Here is a 19,006-nt window from a genome sequence, read left to right on the forward strand (position 1 = left end):
TAATTTACAGTACGACTCTTAATTATCCTCCCTCCTTCTATGTTTTGAATGCGTTTATATAAAAATTTTAAATTTGGCACACATTATTAGCAACCTTAATACTACTTTTTGGTCCCAATAAAATAAAATTAAATAGAAAGGGAGGTCATGCGATAAAACGTTCGAAAGCTCCCACTAAATGCTTTATGGTCCTAAAATATTAAGTCATTAATTTTACCCATAGCAAAATGGCATCCTTTCAAAATCTTATTTTTTGCATTATTATTTACTTTTATTTACTTACCTACACCTGTTTAGGTGTAATTTGCTTGTAGAGTTTGTATGTTTTGTCCATGTCAATGTCACATAATTATTATAAAAGTTACTGTTACACAGAAAACTCTTTTAACTGGTAAATCATTTGATTTACCAATACCTTTAAAAGCAAATAATACCGAGAGGAGAGAATATTTTTGCTATTTCGTTCAGTGCAATTTTATTTAAACATTGATTTAATCGAGAATGCCTAAACCATGTCCCCCTGAAAAAATGTAAATTATTTTTTTCTATTTAATATTCTTTTGATAATATTTAGTAATTATGAATTTCTACAAAATCTTATCTAGTTATGAAATTTAACAAATAATTTATAAACAAATCTCAACTGTATATTTAATTTTAACATGATCAGATTTTAGATATTAATTCCAAACTTTTCGAGGTTCAATACCTAAAAATATACCATGTGATATGATATCCATTAATTTAAAATACTTCAAAATCCCATACATATATTGCCAATTTCGCCAAGTAATCGGAATCAATTGTAACCTAAAAAGAGTCATTCCGCAGACAACTTCAATATATTTGCATCATTAATGGCTAGAATATGTGATAAAAGCTACTCCAAAAAGTTTATTTCAGCTACTTTTCAAGCTTAATTTTTTTCGTTAGGTTTATTGGGTGTTATTTAGAAATAGAATCGAATCAAATGTCATCAACAGATTTTAAAAATGAAGCCTTAAAATGCACAAATAAAAATGGAACTATGACGAAACGCATTATTCTAATCTGTGCGATTTATTTATCTAATTAAAATTGTATTTTCAATTATAGCTTAAAATGAGATTTTTTTTTATTTATCCTGATATAAAAGCTGAGTAAACTTTAATAAGAGAGCAAATTTCTTAAAGGGAAGTCTTTTCTCTACAAAATAAGTGCCAATCTTGTTTCAAAAGTTAGTTTCAATTAAAAATAGGTTAAAAATAAATTAAAAACATAAATATATGTTTATAATATATATTTATCCTAATTTCCTTATTAATCATTTACTACACTTTTAAAATGAACTTCTTCAATAAAAAAAAATTATTTATACTTATTGTTTAGCAGATGTTGGTGAATTTTTAGGAAACCTGATCAAAATCTTAAGTTTCTTAATCCAAATTTAGTAATATTGTCTTAACTATTAAAAGCATATTTTTTTTGTAAAAGTTCTAAAAATAAATCCTATTTTTACCTATAAATCTTTTTTTTCACAATGCCCAAAATGCCAAATTAAATCTAAAAATACGGATCTATACTAAGTATAATAAGATTAGTCAACCTACCTACCTACCGACATTTACGATAGTAGATGTTGCTTTTAAAAGACTTGTTGAACAATAATGAACAACAAGAATATATTAAAGCAAATTTTTTTTTTTTTTAAATATGTAAAACTTTAATATTGCAACAAAAGTTCTTCGCCTCCTCATACTTTTTATCAGGTAATTCATTGTATGTCAAAGGAAACAATACAAATTATACCCATGCCCAATATATTATGTATCATTAAGACGCAAACGTAGGTACTTAAAAAGATCTCTGAAAGGAAGAGGTGTTTCCCTACGTACTCATATATACATACATATATATATAAAGAACAAGATTTTCCTGATAAATGTTTCACGGGGATATAAATAATCTCTATCTCTGACATATGGGAAGCACCGTGTAGTGTTTTATAGTTTTTCATTTACTCGTGAAGGCCGGAACAGGAAAACGACCCCGAGTTCATAAAAGTTCTGTGGGTTTGTCATAAAAGACAGTTCAGATTTTATTGGTTCTTATATTTGAAATATACAGAGCGGTATTATATTAACTATTTATTTTATTTTATTAACAATAAAGGTTTTTATGGTATTGATAGCCGTAAATACATACAATTAAATTTACATGGAATCATCCAGTAATTTGGAGAAGTAGAATTTAATTCGGATCGCAGATTCTAATTTCAACTAAAAATAAGACATTTGTCTAATTTTCAATAGTTTATTACCAATACTTATTCTTGTTAATAAGTCTATATAATTTTTTATCCTTAAAAAACAAAAAAAAAATGAATATATAACATTTATGGAAATCATATTAATACTGGTTGATTCCGTATAAATTGGTTGTATGTATAAACGTATAGAGTATAGACTGAAATATTATTTTAATCGTTTTACCTACCATATAGTTGTCGCCATGCTTATTTCTAAGCATGTGGGCGGCTTGTCTTTGCCCTTGTCGAAAAGCATGTGACGTTGCCGTGTCTGGAAACCACATGGAAATAATGCGCTCAGTGACATAACTAAGATCCATGCTTCCTTGCATGTTTGATGCTGATTTTGCAAATCTCGGTTGGTTAGTTTGAACCTCTCCATAGTAGTCATTGTAGGAAGTGGACCTTAGCATCTAAAAGGCAAAAAAAATTACAAATAAATAAGCACCATTCTAAGGTTAAACAAATAAAGATTCTTAGTTTATATATTTTATGATTTGCCACAAGTAAAGAGAAATTCTTTTACTGGTAATTTAATCATGTGGAAAATGTATGTACTTCGATAAGCCAGAATGCTAGGCATGACATGTTAATCGGTCTTTTCCTTTTGAGACTCTCTGGTTTAGCAAGCTGTTACTTGTGTACTTAACTACTTTGAAAAAACTAAGCTTAAAAATCCATAGCCATTGATAGATCAATAGAACTAAAAAGAAAATTTCAAGTCGTGATCCTATACGGAGAATGGAGAAGGCAGAACATACCAGAGTAGTCCCAGAAGTACCCTGGCTAAAGAGATCGTAAATTGCGGTAATGAACTTCTGAAACTAAGAGACAAAAAGAATATGTCCAATCAATAACTCTCATTATAAAAATATAGACAACCATAGAGGTATGAGCAGATGCAAATTGTGTATTTGTATGATTTTCGGTCATGCATCTGTGACGATATTTATATGAGATTTATGTGATGCTAGTAACTTCTATTATCGAGACTATTAGAATTCTCTGCTAAATGAATAATAGCTAGCAGAACTCACTGTGTTTTACGCTGCCAATATAACGCAAAAAGTACTTTTGTAAGACGAAGAGCAACCGGATGAAATGAAATGTGATTCGAAAAAAGCAAAAAATGCAGACCTATTAACTCAACAAGCTCCTGAGTCGTCACCCTCACAGCAAAACAACCAGCAAATATCTTTTTGGAAAGCGTGATGAGGTGTTGTTCAAATTGTAGGTTCTAGATCTATTATAAAATCAAGAAATTTGGTGCTGGTATGCTGCGTAATTAAGATGTCTCCAATTGCCACTTCTTCAATTTGCAATTAAATTGTCCCTTAAACCATAAAATTTTTGTTTTATTTCAATTTAATAAAAGAAAAAAATCACGAATCAACCCAGTTTTTTAATCCCTGGAGATCACTAAATAGGGAGGAGTGCAGGTATCTACGGACCGGGCCAAAAAACGATGGTCTCATCATTAGAAAATAAGGTAAATCTAAGACAGAAAGACAAAAAGAATATCGATACCACTAGTAGAATCTTATATTCTAGTCCTGGGAATAAGAGTTCGCGTTACAACTTTCGAAATACTACCTAGACTATTTACTTAGTTTTCAAGTATATCTTAACGAGTTTGTCATAAGGAAATATCCCATTTAAACTAAATTATAAAAAAAATACGACAGAGTAGTCAAATTTTGAAAATGATGATAATAAAAATGATTAAGGAGTTAGTGTTTATGAAGACGTATTGAGTCTCTATAAAATACTGCAGAAAAAGGGTCAAACTTTGCCAATTGTTTGCTTGAATCTCTTCTTCTTTTACTTCCGGTGCCTTATCCGTTTTGGACGTTGTCATAGGTTATGATGCTTCGTAAGGTTCAGTTAGGTATTGTTAGTAGATTATGTTATGGTTAGGTCGGGATGTGGTCAGTCCAGGATGTCCGAAGAATGCGACGATATATACACAGCTCAAATGATTCTAATTTCTTCAAGATGGCTGTTGTTATGGTCCATCCTTTTACTCCATAGAACAAAACTTGAAAGACATAACACTTGACCAGTCCTAATTTTAGTATCACTTAGTCAACCAGTTAGTGAACATGTTTCGCGTTTTCAATGTGTTCTAATTTCTGTTGACTGATCTCATTTTGTGTTGATTGTGGTCCCGAAATATGTGTGTATGCTTTTACTTGTTCTATGTTTTGATTGTTTAATGTCAACTGCACGAAGGTTGTTGTGTTTTGCTGATTAGCATGTATTTAGTTTTGGTTGTATTTAGTTCAGAGCTATATTCTTCACTTGTTTTGTGTATTATTTGTATAAGTTTTTGAAGCTCGTTGCAGTTATTTGCAAAAATAACTATATCATCAACATATGTATTGTTACTAATTATCTTCAACTAGGTTCAACTTGATACTTTCTAGATTTTCTCCTAGAGCTTCTCTGAAGATTTGTTTATTATATTGAATAGAAGCAGCGAGAAAACGCATCCTTGTCGTATACGTTATCAATATTTATCTTCTCATCGTATTAGTTGCCCATCTTTATCTCAGCCCTTTAGTCAAAATAGAGACTGGTTATTATACGCAGGTCCTTGCTATCAATATGCATCTTCCTAATCATTTCCATGAGCTTAATATGTTTGATAATATTCAACTCATTGGAAAAGTCGATGAAGCATAAGTGGACGCCCTTGTGCATGTCTTTGTTCAATTAAAAATTGCAAATTGAATATTGCTTCTCCGAATGTGCTTCGAAATCCTAATTATGACTCTCATATATATTTGCTTTGCATTTTTTATTTATTTTGTTATGTATGATTTTAATAAAAACTTTGATAATGTGATAAATCAAGCTTATTAATCGGTGTTAATCACAGTGTTTTGCGCTTGGTGTTTTAACTATAGCTACAAAGCTTCATCGCAGCTATTCCTCCGGAATTTTTCCATTCTTGTAAAGGTATTCAGGTAAGGAAGTCAGAAAATCGAGGAAATAGCAATATATTTTGCATAGAAGTCTTATGATCTTGCTTCATATGTTGGCGAGACCTAGTGTTTTGTCTTTTTTTTAACGATGAATTGAATTTTTCTATTTCAGACCTTAGTATTTCAGGATCCAGTCATGTCATCATCTTGGCACTCTTTCACTCTGAGTTGATCGTTAAAAACTCATTTTACGTAATCTTTCCATGTGTCAGTGCTTCATCATCATCATCATCTACTTCAAGTCGTCTGATATAAGATTTCCGTCCGCTGCTATTAGTCTCGAGTTTGCTGCTATTAGTCTCTGGTTTTTCTTTTAGTTGTTAACACTATGATCTATATGTAATGTTTTGGTAATCACATCTCTTGTCCCATTCTTCGATTTTATCGCATTTCTCTTTAAGCCAGCGTGCCTTCGATTACGATTTTTGACCTCTTTCCTTCATCAAATCAAGAATTTCATTCGTCAACCATTTCTTCTTCTTTACGTGATCCTGCAACAGATGTGTCTTGTTTATCACTTCAGCTCCTTCATTTTCTCCTATTTAGCAGCTGCTTCTATTGCTCAAATAACTCAAGTTTCCGATGTTTCTTTTTAAGGATTCCTGTACTTGTTTTTTATTGTCAGGATCCTTTATTTTCTAAATGTTTATTAGGTTTTGATCCGATCGAATGGTCAGCCCCGGGATAGGTTGTCACTGAGGTGATTGAGTCTCTGAATCTTTCTGGTATGGTGATGAAATCACCTGATTGAAATCAATACTCGGCACTCCCCGACTACATGGTCAACGGTTTCATCCTCCTCACAGCATTATCGGCTTTCCGGGTTGTCCGCAATACCGATAGTATGGAGATGGCTTCTTAAGTGCCAGTGACCGGTTAAAAGACCTGTCACTAGCCGAATTTCGCGTCTTTTTAGGCGTAGTAGATTTTTGGTGAGACAGGCAGAGGGCCCACCTATGTGCGCTTTGGCCTGTCTCATACCAGGGGACTCAGTACAACTTCGGTGGGTCCACTCGTCCAGCAGACCCTTCTGTGACGCGACCGCAACGCATTTAGCGATACCAACTATGGGTTCCGGCCCCATCGGCACATTCGCGGATCCCAGTCTGGCAAGAGAGTCCGCTCCCTTATTACCTGCATGGCCTGCGTGGCCAGGTATTCAGATGAGCTGGACTCTGCAGCCAGCCTACACCAGTTTTTTCAGGACTTTTGTGCACTCTAGTACAAGCTTGGAGCTTAGCTTTGCGACCGTGATAGCCTTGATGGCAGCTCTGCTGTCCGAGCATATTGATGCGACTGTATTAAAATCAAATAAGGTTTTGTTTAAAAGAATACATTTTGGTTTCAAATACACAGAAAGATCTAAATTATAACCTTTTGAATATTTCTTATAGTTTGCAGGATAAATACTATTAACCAAAAGGTCAGAGAATAAAAGGTGTTGTCTTTATAAGTGCCTTAAATATAATAATAAATTTTATTCACATGATAGCATTTTTGTCTTTGGGCCCTGGGTCTACTACTATCATGAAAGTAAAAACACCATACCAAACAGCAAGAAGAAAGTCTTAAAAAGAAGAAACTTTATTGAAAAAACGAAACTAAAGTTTTTAGAAATAATAAATGTCTTAGAAAATAAAGTAATATTTATATTGCCTTGGATTCAAATATATTTAGAAAAATTTATTAAAATACTAACAGAGAATGTTTTTTTTAAGATAATTTATAAAGTATATTATTTAGGTTACATGTGAGGTGTTGTAGATGCGATAATCTGGATGGATCTGCCTAAAAATAAAAGTATATGCTGAGGTAGTGATTTATTATAGGATAACTATGTACGATGTCAGAAGATTTGTACTTTTTAAAGCGATAGACCGGAAATATAAAAAAAGGCCTCAAAGTCATGATTGTCCAACATATTAAGAGGGCCTAATCATTGATGACTAAATTCGCACATCCCGAACAAAATTGTATTATTTCGAAAATTTTCAAATTTCGTTTTTTTACGGAAATAACAAGAAAAATACCTGTGTTCTATTATCCATCAAAACCGCAACATTGATATTTCAAAATTCGGTCACCAGGGGCGCGAAAGACATAAAATATCCTGAGGCCATACCGTCAGAATTTCCGTGTAAGACAGTATCATTTTTTAATTAACACGTGGCGGGTATGTTGTTTCCGAATAAAAGTGTATTATCTCAAAAGATTCACTGAACTTGCAAGCGATTTTAATACAAAAGCGCATTTTTTTTAAATAACCCATAAAATTATCACTCCTTTTCCGTTAAAAAGAGTATTATTTCGAGATATATATGATATACTTTTGAACGGAAATTTGGGCTATGTATGTATTAAAATTGTTAGTCCAAAAGTAAATCATTTGAAATATTCCAGTTTTGTACGGAAAAAATTATAATAGTACTCACAGATTATTAGCAGTATAGTGCATTTTTTGAAATACGACAGTTTTGACCAGAAGAAAGTTTAATTGGTATGAATAATTTTTATTTTATATTTTTCACATATTAAAATTTAATAATTTTTTTTTATTAAGGGCTTCTTATAACAGATAATAAATAATAAAACTTGACTTTGGCCAACAAAAGAAAAGATTTTAATCAAAACTATTTTATGCGTAATTTTACATTTTTTATAAAGCTTGAAGGAAATCTATTTGCATGTTTTTATTATGTTTACACTTAATCTATGAAATTTATAATTATACTTTTTTAATTTAATTTATTTACTGTTAAATCGAAGACCTTTTTTTAGGAATGACCTTTTCTAGATAATGTGGTTAAAAAAAATTGTTTTTTCCTTTTTTTTTTAATTAGTAATTAAAATAAATGTTTAATCTTTATTGTTTCAGGTACATTTAAAATGTATTCTAGCAAGAGTCTAAGCATTAGCAATAGAACTAAAAAAAATGCTTAGCGCTGTATTGAAACCAATAAATAATCAGACAAATAATAATGATGAAGTAGATAATGATTTTGATCCTAATATTTTTGTTTAAAATTCAGTAGGTAAAAACTATTCACAACTTGAAAATGTCAATTTAGAGAGTGACTTATTGGTAAAAAATACTAGCGATTTTTGTAATAATTCGAAAAGCGATAGTCAAGCTTTGGAATCACTAATATCAATGGAACCATTTAACATTGAGACCTACAGTAATAAAGAAAATGAAAATAATATTTTCTGTGAAGATACTTATAATTCGATTAAAACCTCGGTTAATACGACAGACTTTAAAAGTAACCATCAAAATTCAATGAACTTTGAAGAGCACACACAATTTGATTTATGTGTGGATGACGATGACAGCGTAAAAGATCGCAACTATGAAGCTGATAGCAGTGATAGTGACAGTGATAGTACAGCACATCATCTTACTCTAGCTCATCATCCTCATCCGAGTCCTCAACTTTTTCTCCGTTACCTTCTTCTAGTGCTATAGTTGAGGAAGTACAAATTACAGGAAATGAAGTTAAAGAAAAGGTACTGACGCGAAAGAGATTTCGAAATGAAAGCGAATGGATACAAAAAAAAACAAAACGGTTAAGAAATGCTGGAAAAGGATATGTTTCAACGGGCAAACAAAAAAAACTTATTTCTGCAAAAACTGTTAAGGCTCAGTGTGGGGAAAGATGCAAATATGAATGCAGCAAAAAAATAACAGCAGATCAGCGACTGATATTATTTAATGAATTTTATAGTATAAACGATATAAATGGAAAACGAGAGTTTATTATTCTCCATTCGGATAAAATTCAACCAAAATATAAAAAAGAGACAGTTAAAAGAAGTTTTAATTACGCGTATTATTTTACCATTGAAAAAAACAAAATGGACAACAACAAACAAGTGGACTTTGGATATTAACGATAGAATGATTGATACTGCTCAAAAAAAAAGAACATCATATGGAACTGTAGAACCTGAACCTGAAACCTGACCTGGCAAACACCGTAATCATTCTAAAGTTGACAATGGGTTAAAAGAAGGTGTTAGAATGCATATTAACTCAATACCACGTGTTGAAAGCCACTACTTCAGAGCGCAAACTAGCAAAGAATTTATCGACGGAGGTAAATCAATTGCAGATTTGCACAGAGATTATGCATCATTATGTAAAAATGAAAACAAGCCTTTTGCAAACTATCACATGTACTCCGATATATTTAACAGGGAATTTAATATCTCATTTTTTGTACCGCGAAAAGACTAATGTAATTTATTTTACGTATATCAAAATGCAAATGAAGAAGAAAAGGAAAAAATAAACAAAGGGTATGAAGAACATCAAAATGAAAAAGCTCTTAGTCGAAATGAATTGGATAAAGATAGGGCAAAAATAAATGACATTTATTCCATAGCTTGCTTTGATATGCAAGTATTACTTCAAATTCCCAAGGGATAAGTTTCGGTTTTTTACTATAAGTCAAAATTAAATACCATGAACTTTACAATAGCAGAGATGTCCAATGATGCAACAAATTGTTATGTCTGGCATAAAGGTGAGAAAGGGGCGACAGAAGTAGGATCGTGTATGCTGTCATACCTACAAGAAAAATCTATAAGAAGTGACTCAGAAGAATTGGAAATAGTATTGTACAGTGATAACTGCGGAGCTCAACAAAAAAATAGGTAAACAATTTATAAATATTGTGAACATGTGAATTTTTATTTGATTAGTTTTTTTTTATTTTTAATTTTTGATTGCAGTTTTTATGTATGCCGTAATAAACTTCAAAATAAAAAGCATTACCCATAAATATCTTATGGTCGGCCATACTCAAAATCCTGGAGATTCAGTTCACTCGACCATTGAAAAGCAGGTAAACTCTAGGCTGCCTTGTTTTACGTTTAATTATGTTTATACAAAATTTTGCTTTACTTTAGGCTACACGCTCTTTAAAATCAGGTCCGATCTTTGTACCTGATCAATTTATTACTGGGATCAAAATGGCCAAAAAAAAAAGGAAATCCATACCACGTCAAGGAGCTTACACATGATGACTTTTACAATGCTAAGCAACTAATGACTGATTTTGGAAGTAATTTCACAGTTAATTTTAAGAAAGAGCAGGTTTTTATAAATAGTCTTCGTGTAGTTAAAGTCGAAAAGGCACATCTATTTAAATATTTTTACAAAACATCTTTTTCTGATTTGGACGTTGAGCAAGTGATTGTAAGAGAAACTAAACTTGTTAATACCCGAAAATCCTCTAGAAGGACAGAAACAGACTGTGATGTCCCAAAAGTGCCTATATTAGTCAAAGCATATTCCTCTAAACTTCCTTTAAATGAAAATAAAAAAAAGGACCATAAATTCCTGTTAGAAAACGGATACATTTCAAAATATTATTCACTCTTTTATAACTCTTTGTTTTAATTTTAGCTTGAAATTTTTATAATATTAACTTGGTCTAATTTTGTTTGTTTTATAGTTAATTTAGGTAATTTTTTTTCCTAGTTAGGTCTAAAACTGTATTAAAGTTAAAGCATTTTATTTCCTAATTAAGCTTAAGAATGTAAGCTGTAAAACTAAAAATTTGTTTTTTAAGGTAGTATTAAAGTTATGAAGATCAATAAAAGTTTATTTCCATTTCTCGTTGTTTAATTAAAATATTTTTAAGTAAATAAACTTCTTAAGAAATAATAATAATATTGTAAAAAAAAACACGATAATAACCCATTATTATTAACCAACACAGTTCTATTTTCTAAAAAAATTCCGAACAAAAGCGTATTATTTCGAAATAAAACTCTAAAAAGCCCCAAAAAAATAATATTTTTTTATTAAAGTAAAAAAAAATTGTTTGTGTTATATATTAGACCCATCTTCAAACTTTTTACAAAAAAACAATTGAATTACATTAAAAACAAAAGAGGAACAAGAATTTAAAAATTTCAAAATTATATTTTTACCTCTCCTGTAAAATTTAATAATACACTTTTGTTCGGGACGTGCAAATTTTGACCTTACGTTTGGATATATTTTTATGAAAATGCATGTATGTTTGTAACATATTTTAAGCCAAAATAAAAAAAGAGCTAAGCAAGAGCTAGCAAGAAGTTAAAGCAATTTGATTTTTTTGAGACCAATAAACTAGATACAAAAATAAAGCCTTCGAACAGTTGGGTGTTTAACAACTACTCCAAATACATAATCCAGAACTAGGTCAGTATATGGTATTTAGTTCAGTTGCTGAAATAGTTTCAGTGGGGTAGTTTCAGTAGTTTCAATGGGGTTATAAATAAGCTAGCACGTTATTGGCTAGAATAGTAATACGGCTGTTGACATGACTGACGTTTAAAGAAGAATTGATACTAAAGTGATTATTTTTTATCAGGATAACTTAGAAATTGCTTTTTAAAAGTTATATAAATGATTTTTTTGTATTTATATGCACATGTGAATACAAAAAAATCTATTAATAAAATTGAATTTAGATACACACCTCAATTTAACTGATAAGAAGGCTGGTAAGTAAAGGTGCTTAAAGCTTGTGGTTTGGATTACTATAGATGTAAAATCTAAATTTTCACATCTGATTGCCCTCAAACGTGCATATTACTTTCAATTTTAATAGTTTCTTTAAAAAAATAAAAATACCGGCATTCGACATATTAATAATAACTTGATAAATTGAAAAGATAAACAGTGGGTGTGTCTTTTTGTACTGATATGGAATAATAATTATATAAATTTTCGAGTTAGCAGAAAACCGCCTATACTACATTTGAAACGGATACACTCCTATATAATTATGTGATACGCGTTACACATAAAAACATATTACATATTAAACATAAACTAGTCCGATTAATGAAAATTATAAAAAATCTATCTAATAAGACTCACCTTATTATCCCCGGATCCATTTTTGTACGGCTCGTCATGGGTGTGCTGAAACAAGAAAAAACACTATTAGTCATTATGCCCAATAGTTTTTTTTTCGTAGAATATTTGCAGCAAAATAAACAAAACCTCCTTATAGTAAAAGTTGTACATTTCTAAAACAAACCATATAATTTACATGTTAGTTTTGACTGTTTGCCAAACGATATTGTAGGCGCCATCATCATTCCGTCTGTGAGAAAATTTTGTAATGGGTGGGTGTGACGGAGTCAAACGCCTTACAAAAAGCACCATTTATTTGTTGTTGCAGTAAAACTACTTGAAGTTTAATTAACAATCGTAATTTTTTAATGTGACGTAGTTGCTTAATTTCATCCTGAAGTGGCCTAATAGCTTCGTTAAGAGGTTATACGTAAACAGCACCGATCGCGTAATTGGAAAATTACATTTAATTTCCTATAACTGGTAATTTTCCACGAACCCATCATCTAGGATAATCGCTTGATGGAAGAAAATGCATTCTTTTCTGTCGATTCAATTTTATGTAATGATCATTATTTTAATATCCATTAGCACTTTTGTCTCGTACATTCCACACATCAGCAGTGTTTAATTTAATCCTGATTATAGGGTAACTCTTTACATTCCAGGCTTAAATTAGTCGAGAAAATACAAACAAATACACCGATAAAGAATTTCATTAACTCTCAACATCAAACAAACAAAGATTAAATCTAAATATACCGAATGATTCTCATATAGGTGACTAAGAGTAGAAATACTCCTCATGTAGACTTAAAATAAGAAAAAATAAACTGAGATGAAATGCGACCGAAAATAAGGTGAAAAAGAAATGGACTTGATGGAGGAGCATCAGATCTATATTTAAAGTTATTTTATGTATGTGCTTGACCTGTAAGTGGTATTAATGATTGACAGTAATTAATAGCTGTTTAAATATTGTTTGTTTTCAGTCTAGATGAGTACGATGTACTTGCGCTTCTCTTCAGAGCCAGTCGTTTTTATGAGAGGAAAACTTAAAAGTTTATTTTAGAATCCTATAAGTTTTCAAGATATTAGTAATTTTAACTCTTAAGTATTCATGGTCGAAAATTTAAACCACCCTGACTAATGGTTTAAAGGCTCGGTGGTTCAAAAAATAGACCATATTTTGATGTTGCTTTGCAATGCGCTGCCGAAGCACAAAATTTAAACCACCTATTGGAGCTCGCTCCGTGGACATTTTAACGTTTTTTTTTTTACTTTGGCGGTTAGATTTCTTATTCGGTGGATAGCAGCATTGATGAAACAACTGCTGCGAATTAAATTTTGAGGTTAAAATAAGCAAAAGTTAGTTAGCTGTGTCTAAATTGATAAATACTATTAGAACCTGCAAAAAGTGATAGCTTACACCATTCCAGTAAGTATAGATATTTAATTTACATATATTTATTAGTATGTTGTAAAGAAAACATTGTTTTTATGTGGTCCTTTTTACTACCACCGCTCCACTTAGAATATTGAGTTTCACTAATTATAAAATACCTATACAATATTTTCTTGCAGGTATGGAGCCATTGCCATTTAAGACGGTAGAAGGTTTGACTTACGATGAAGTCAAGACACAAATCGACACATTTTATGTCGATACACTGCCTTCGGGGTCTGAGTCAAAAATTGATATGGACTCCTCCGATATAGAGGATGAAACTCTAGTTCCTACAGTTATTACAGATAAGGAAGAAGATCTGCCGATTTCTGAGGAAGATCCAAGTGATTGGTCTAATGTTCATAAACCTGATCTTCTTCCTCAATTTACCGAACCTTTTGGAATTCCTCAGTTTATCAAAGACATTAATGATCCAACACCGTATATGATTTTTGAACTGTTTATTACTAAGGAATTTATTGATACTTTAGTGTTTCAAACAAATCTTTATGCCAAGCAGGAAAAACTTTCAACTGGGAAAAGCTACGTCCCTACAAATCAGTGTAAAATTAATGCTTTTCTGGGCATAAATTTCTTAATAGGTATCAAACGTAGTCCCAGCTATAAGGATTATTGGTCAACTGCTCCCGAGTTGCATGATGCTTTTATCAGCTCAGTAATGACCCAAAAAAGATTTGGATGGCTCTTGAGTAATCTCCATCTGAATAATAATTCTCTGATGCCTCCAAAATCTCCCCAGACTATGATAAGCTTTATAAAATTCGCCCTATGCTAGAACTGTTGACTCATAACTTTGAAAAATGCCTAATTCCTAATCAAGTAGTTGTAGTTGATGAGTGAATGATTAAATTTAAGGGTCGTAGTAGCCTTAAGCAGTACATGCCAAAAAAAGCAATAAAAAGGGGGTATAAGATGTGGATGTTAGCTGGTTATTGCCTAAAATTTGATTTGTACACTGGAAAATCACCTACTAGTGAGATAGAAAAGTGCCTTGGTTTAAGAGTCGTTACAAATTTGATAAAACACTTGGAAAATAAAGACCATGTGTTATATGTTAATAATTTTTTTACTAGCGTCGATCTATTTCAACAATAGAAAGAAAGAAAAATCCATGCTGTTGGAATCGTAAATGTTAATCGTCGTCATATGCCAAAATTTAAACCAGACAAGAATTTGAAACGCGGTGATTGTGGTTTACAAGCAGTACCGGATTGATAGCTGCAAAATGGAAAGACCGTCGATGTGTTCACATGCTATCAAACTTTTTTATCATCCAGAAGATGTAGGAACAGTAAAAAGAAAAGAAAGAAGTGGATAAATTACTGAAATTCCATGTCCTCAATCTATAATCGATTACAATTCTAATATGAATGGAGTCGACAGATTTGACCAAAGACTTTCTAACTACAAGATTGACCGTCGCAGTGAAAAGTGGTAGCATCGAATATTTTTTTACTTATTAGATGCATCAATTGTAAATTCCAATATTATTTATAATAGGTTGGAGTTACCAAAAATGTCTGCTAAAGATTTTAGACGAAGTGTCATAAACGGTTTAATCTCAGAAACGCTGGTAAATCGAAAGAGAAATCTGGTTGCACCATCATTAGATGTTGAAATAAAAAAATACAAACCTTACGTACCCTTAGAGATAAGATAGCAGTCATCTGCTCATCAACCTACAAGGAGTACCAGAAGAAGATGCGCGCTTTGTAGCACTAAGGCTAACCCAGTAAGGGCGGATTGGGTATGTTCCATATGTAAAGTCTCTTTGTGCTTGGGAAAACGTAAAGAGTATTTCCAAAGTTATCATGCAACGTAATTTTTGGTACCCAAGTTTGTATGAGTTTTTAAATAAATTTGTTATCTTACTCTTAGTTTTTTTATTTTGTGTCGCGGTGGTCCACAATATGATCCACCGAATTATTCAAATTTGACAAAAAACTGATTGGCAGATTTTATTTTTTTTATTATTACTAATGTATTAAATTACTACAATTTTACAAAAAATATAAAAATCCATAAAAAAAATATTTTGGCTCCACTAGGTATTTGTTTACCAACTAAATTAGGCGCCGCTAAGAGTTAAAATAAAAAAATTATATGACGTGCAATATATCTTAAAGCTATATTAATTGATCTTTCAGTAAGTTGCACCTATTTAAATGTTATATAAAATAAAAAAAATGTTTTTGCACTATAAAGCACGATCATTTTGCGTCATGATCCTACGGCATGAATTATACTAAATTAGACAACTGATGTGGGCAGAAGCTACAGACTAAAAAATTAATTGATAACAACGATAAAGTCATAAGTAGTAAAGTTTTGTTTGAAACTTTACTAATTGTGAAAAAAAAGTTTCCAATAATTAAACCTCGAATTAAACAAAATATATTTAAATTTAATGTTATTTTAAAAGTATGCAATTGGTAAGTAAAAAATTATTAAAAATTAACTTAAGAAAAATATTTAAATGTCATGTAAAATCTACGTAAATGAACTTATGAACATCAACTGACACATATGAAAAATTATTTTCAAAATAGATTACGGAAAAAAAATAGGTAAATAAATAGTAGCTTTTTGCAATTACTTTTTCTAAAATAAATTAATTTTATTTTTTAATTATAAATAAACTCTATCGAAAGAAAAAGACACTTGTTACATAATATAAGTCATTATAGTGGTATACTTAAAAATTGAATCTTTTAAAAACTCAAATACCTTCACTAATTAATTAATAAAAAGATGAGATCTATCAAAGCTTTAACAAAAAAAGAGACTTCTAGAAAATCTTAGCTGAAAGCTGATAAAATTGAATCAACTCAAAATATGTCAAAATCAAAGCTCGAGTACCTAAACTAATTACTTAACATGCATTAAAAAAAACGAGAAACTAATAGATGCAAAAAAGGAAACATACAATTTCCTAAAAAGTATACCAAATGAATACCATTTATAATAAAATCAGGACTAAAACTTGAAAATGCAAACTTCTGAATTAAGTAGTCAGCATAGAACTCGGCAAATGAATAACAAGTTTTGCCATCCAGGAGTTTCTTAGGTTAAGGTTTAAAAAGCTTAATAGATGCTTTCCTTATGTCTCTCGGTAAATGATTAAAGCTTTTAATTCCCTAGTAAAGGGGTTGATTTATTAATTATAGTGCTAGGGAGAATTGGAGAAAACTTAAATTATTGCCTTGACGCGTAATATATCGAGAATTTAGAGTTGCAATTTTAAAACGATTTGTGCAAATTAAGCAGGTTACTTCCTGTATGTAGAGAGAGAGATGAAAGCATGGAGGGTCAATGTGACAAATAGCGGTCAACGGGATCGCCTGACCTAGCTCCGCAGATATAACGTACAGCAGGCTTCTGAAGAACAAGTCGAATCCGTATAAGGTAAGCAGCTGCATTTGAATGCTTAAATTTGAATTCCCCATAAATCACTATACGCAAATATTTTGTGCTATCAGACTAATGTACTAAACATATAGAAATAGGCATATATGTTCAAGAACACATTTAAAGCACATTAATTTGATTGTTTAAGGATGTAGTTATAGCAAGTTAGACTCATACCAAAGATGTACGGTCTGAAGATCAGCTGCTATAGAAGTATCGTATCATCTGCAACTAGAGTAAATTTTCCTTGAACATGAAGATTCGTAAGATCCAGAATAGACGGAACTCTCAGGATGATAGGGGCCATTTAAAGCACTCAGTCTCAGACTTTATATATAGAAAGAAAACCTGGAGAATGCAACCATAGCGATGAAGCTTCCTCAGCAAAATACTGTGGTAGACACAGTCAAATGCTTTTGACAAATCACATAAAAATGCCACAGAGGCCCCATTTATTTGAAAATATAGCTTAATAAAAAATTAAGCATGACATCATTTGAACTGGCATTCTCTCGGAAGCCACGTTGAAATTAGGATATTGTTGGATTTTAAATAGGAGTGTTATGTCCTATTTGTGTTAACTAATTTTTTAATCAATTTCGATAGAGTGGATAACAGAGAGATGAGACGAAAATTAGAGCACTTCAGTGCCTCAGCCTTCTGGATCGAGATAACCTTTGCTGGTTTGAGACAATTTGAAAAGATGTTTCTTGTTCAAGGTAAAAAAACATGCTTGAGTTCTTTTAGGATTCTAGGTATCAAGAAAAATGAATTTCAAACAAAGAGATTCTGCAAAAAGTTGAGATTTAAATTTGTCCAGAGTTCGCGATCATTTGAGACATAGAGACTTTAGGACATGAAGATGACTAATAATTGACGATAATTGATGACTGTAAAGTAGGTTTTTAATATACACTTTTCATATATTGTAGTAAACGTTTAGCAGATTTGTCTTAATGCTGTATAGGAAAACCTGAGTGAATATCAAGACTTTTTTTACAATAATTAGATTTTGATACGTAATTAGATGATCGCTTATAATTTTCTCCAAGACTTTTTTTAGATATGGGAGAATTCTTTGAGGCATATGTGAAGAGATTTCAATAGCGCCATCCTGTTTAGGTACTGGAATAATGTTAGATTTTTTTTAAGGAGAATCTGTTATAGAGATACTGTTATGGCAAGTTATGTGAAAGATATTTAATAAAAGAATAATAAAAAGTAGTAAGTTAAGACTAAGAGTAGTTAAGACTAATCTTATTGACTCTAATAGCTATAGATTTTACATGAAAAATAATACTTTGTACATTAACTTTATCCATTGGGGAGAATTTAAGCTCAACTTGAGTTACTATTAAAATATTTGACTTTCTTATTTGATGTTCTACTAGGCTTGATATCAGGAATAATATTTAAGAAAAAATTACAGTTTAAAGTTTTAAGCATCGACTGGGTTCTGGGCAAGAACGGGAATTTAGTTAAATATACTAAGTACGGCAGAATTACTTTGGATGATTTTAAATTGAAACTTAATAAAAGTTATTGCGGACATGAAACTTCCTAGTTGAGGGAACAAGGAATCAAAAGCAAAGAGTAAATGGACGTCAATGAACAAAAAATAGAGAGAACATGGTTAAAAAATATATATTACTAAAGTTTATTAGAATACATATACAGCATTGAAGTAGAGCAGTAAAAATTAGTATACAACAAAAAAGAACGTTGCTTAGGAATAGAATTTAAAAAAATGAATATTTGAGTGATTTCTACATTAGGTTAACCGAATTTTAGCAGAAAAGAATATCTAAAATTACACACTTCAACGGAATTGCCATGTTTAGCTTCGTCAGGAAATATTTTCATATAAATTATTTTTTATTAAACTAATATAAATAAAATAGCATGTAATTGTATGTTGTATAAAAAGTATCAAAATCGGATTGCATCGTTTTGTTTGAATTTGTCTTTAATTCATAATTGCTTCTATGTATTACATTTTC

At 31.0% G+C, this 19,006-nt stretch overlaps 1 protein-coding gene across 8 annotated transcripts in view; it reads right to left on the minus strand.

The window, feature by feature from the left end:
- LOC126745591 (tensin-1) overlaps positions 1-19,006 on the minus strand; it is a 572,168-nt gene that overhangs the window by 124,219 nt on the left and 428,943 nt on the right. For all 8 annotated transcript variants that reach the window (XM_050453497.1, XM_050453499.1, XM_050453498.1 and 5 more), the window contains 2 exons: positions 12,152-12,196; positions 2,476-2,700 (listed from right to left, as the gene is read on the minus strand). In XM_050453497.1, coding sequence (XP_050309454.1) covers positions 2,476-2,700; positions 12,152-12,196 — 270 coding nt within the window. The remainder of the gene's footprint in view (positions 1-2,475; positions 2,701-12,151; positions 12,197-19,006) is intronic.

The sequence above is a fragment of the Anthonomus grandis genome, chromosome 16, assembly GCF_022605725.1.
Source record: "Anthonomus grandis grandis chromosome 16, icAntGran1.3, whole genome shotgun sequence".
NCBI lineage: Eukaryota > Metazoa > Arthropoda > Insecta > Coleoptera > Curculionidae > Anthonomus > Anthonomus grandis.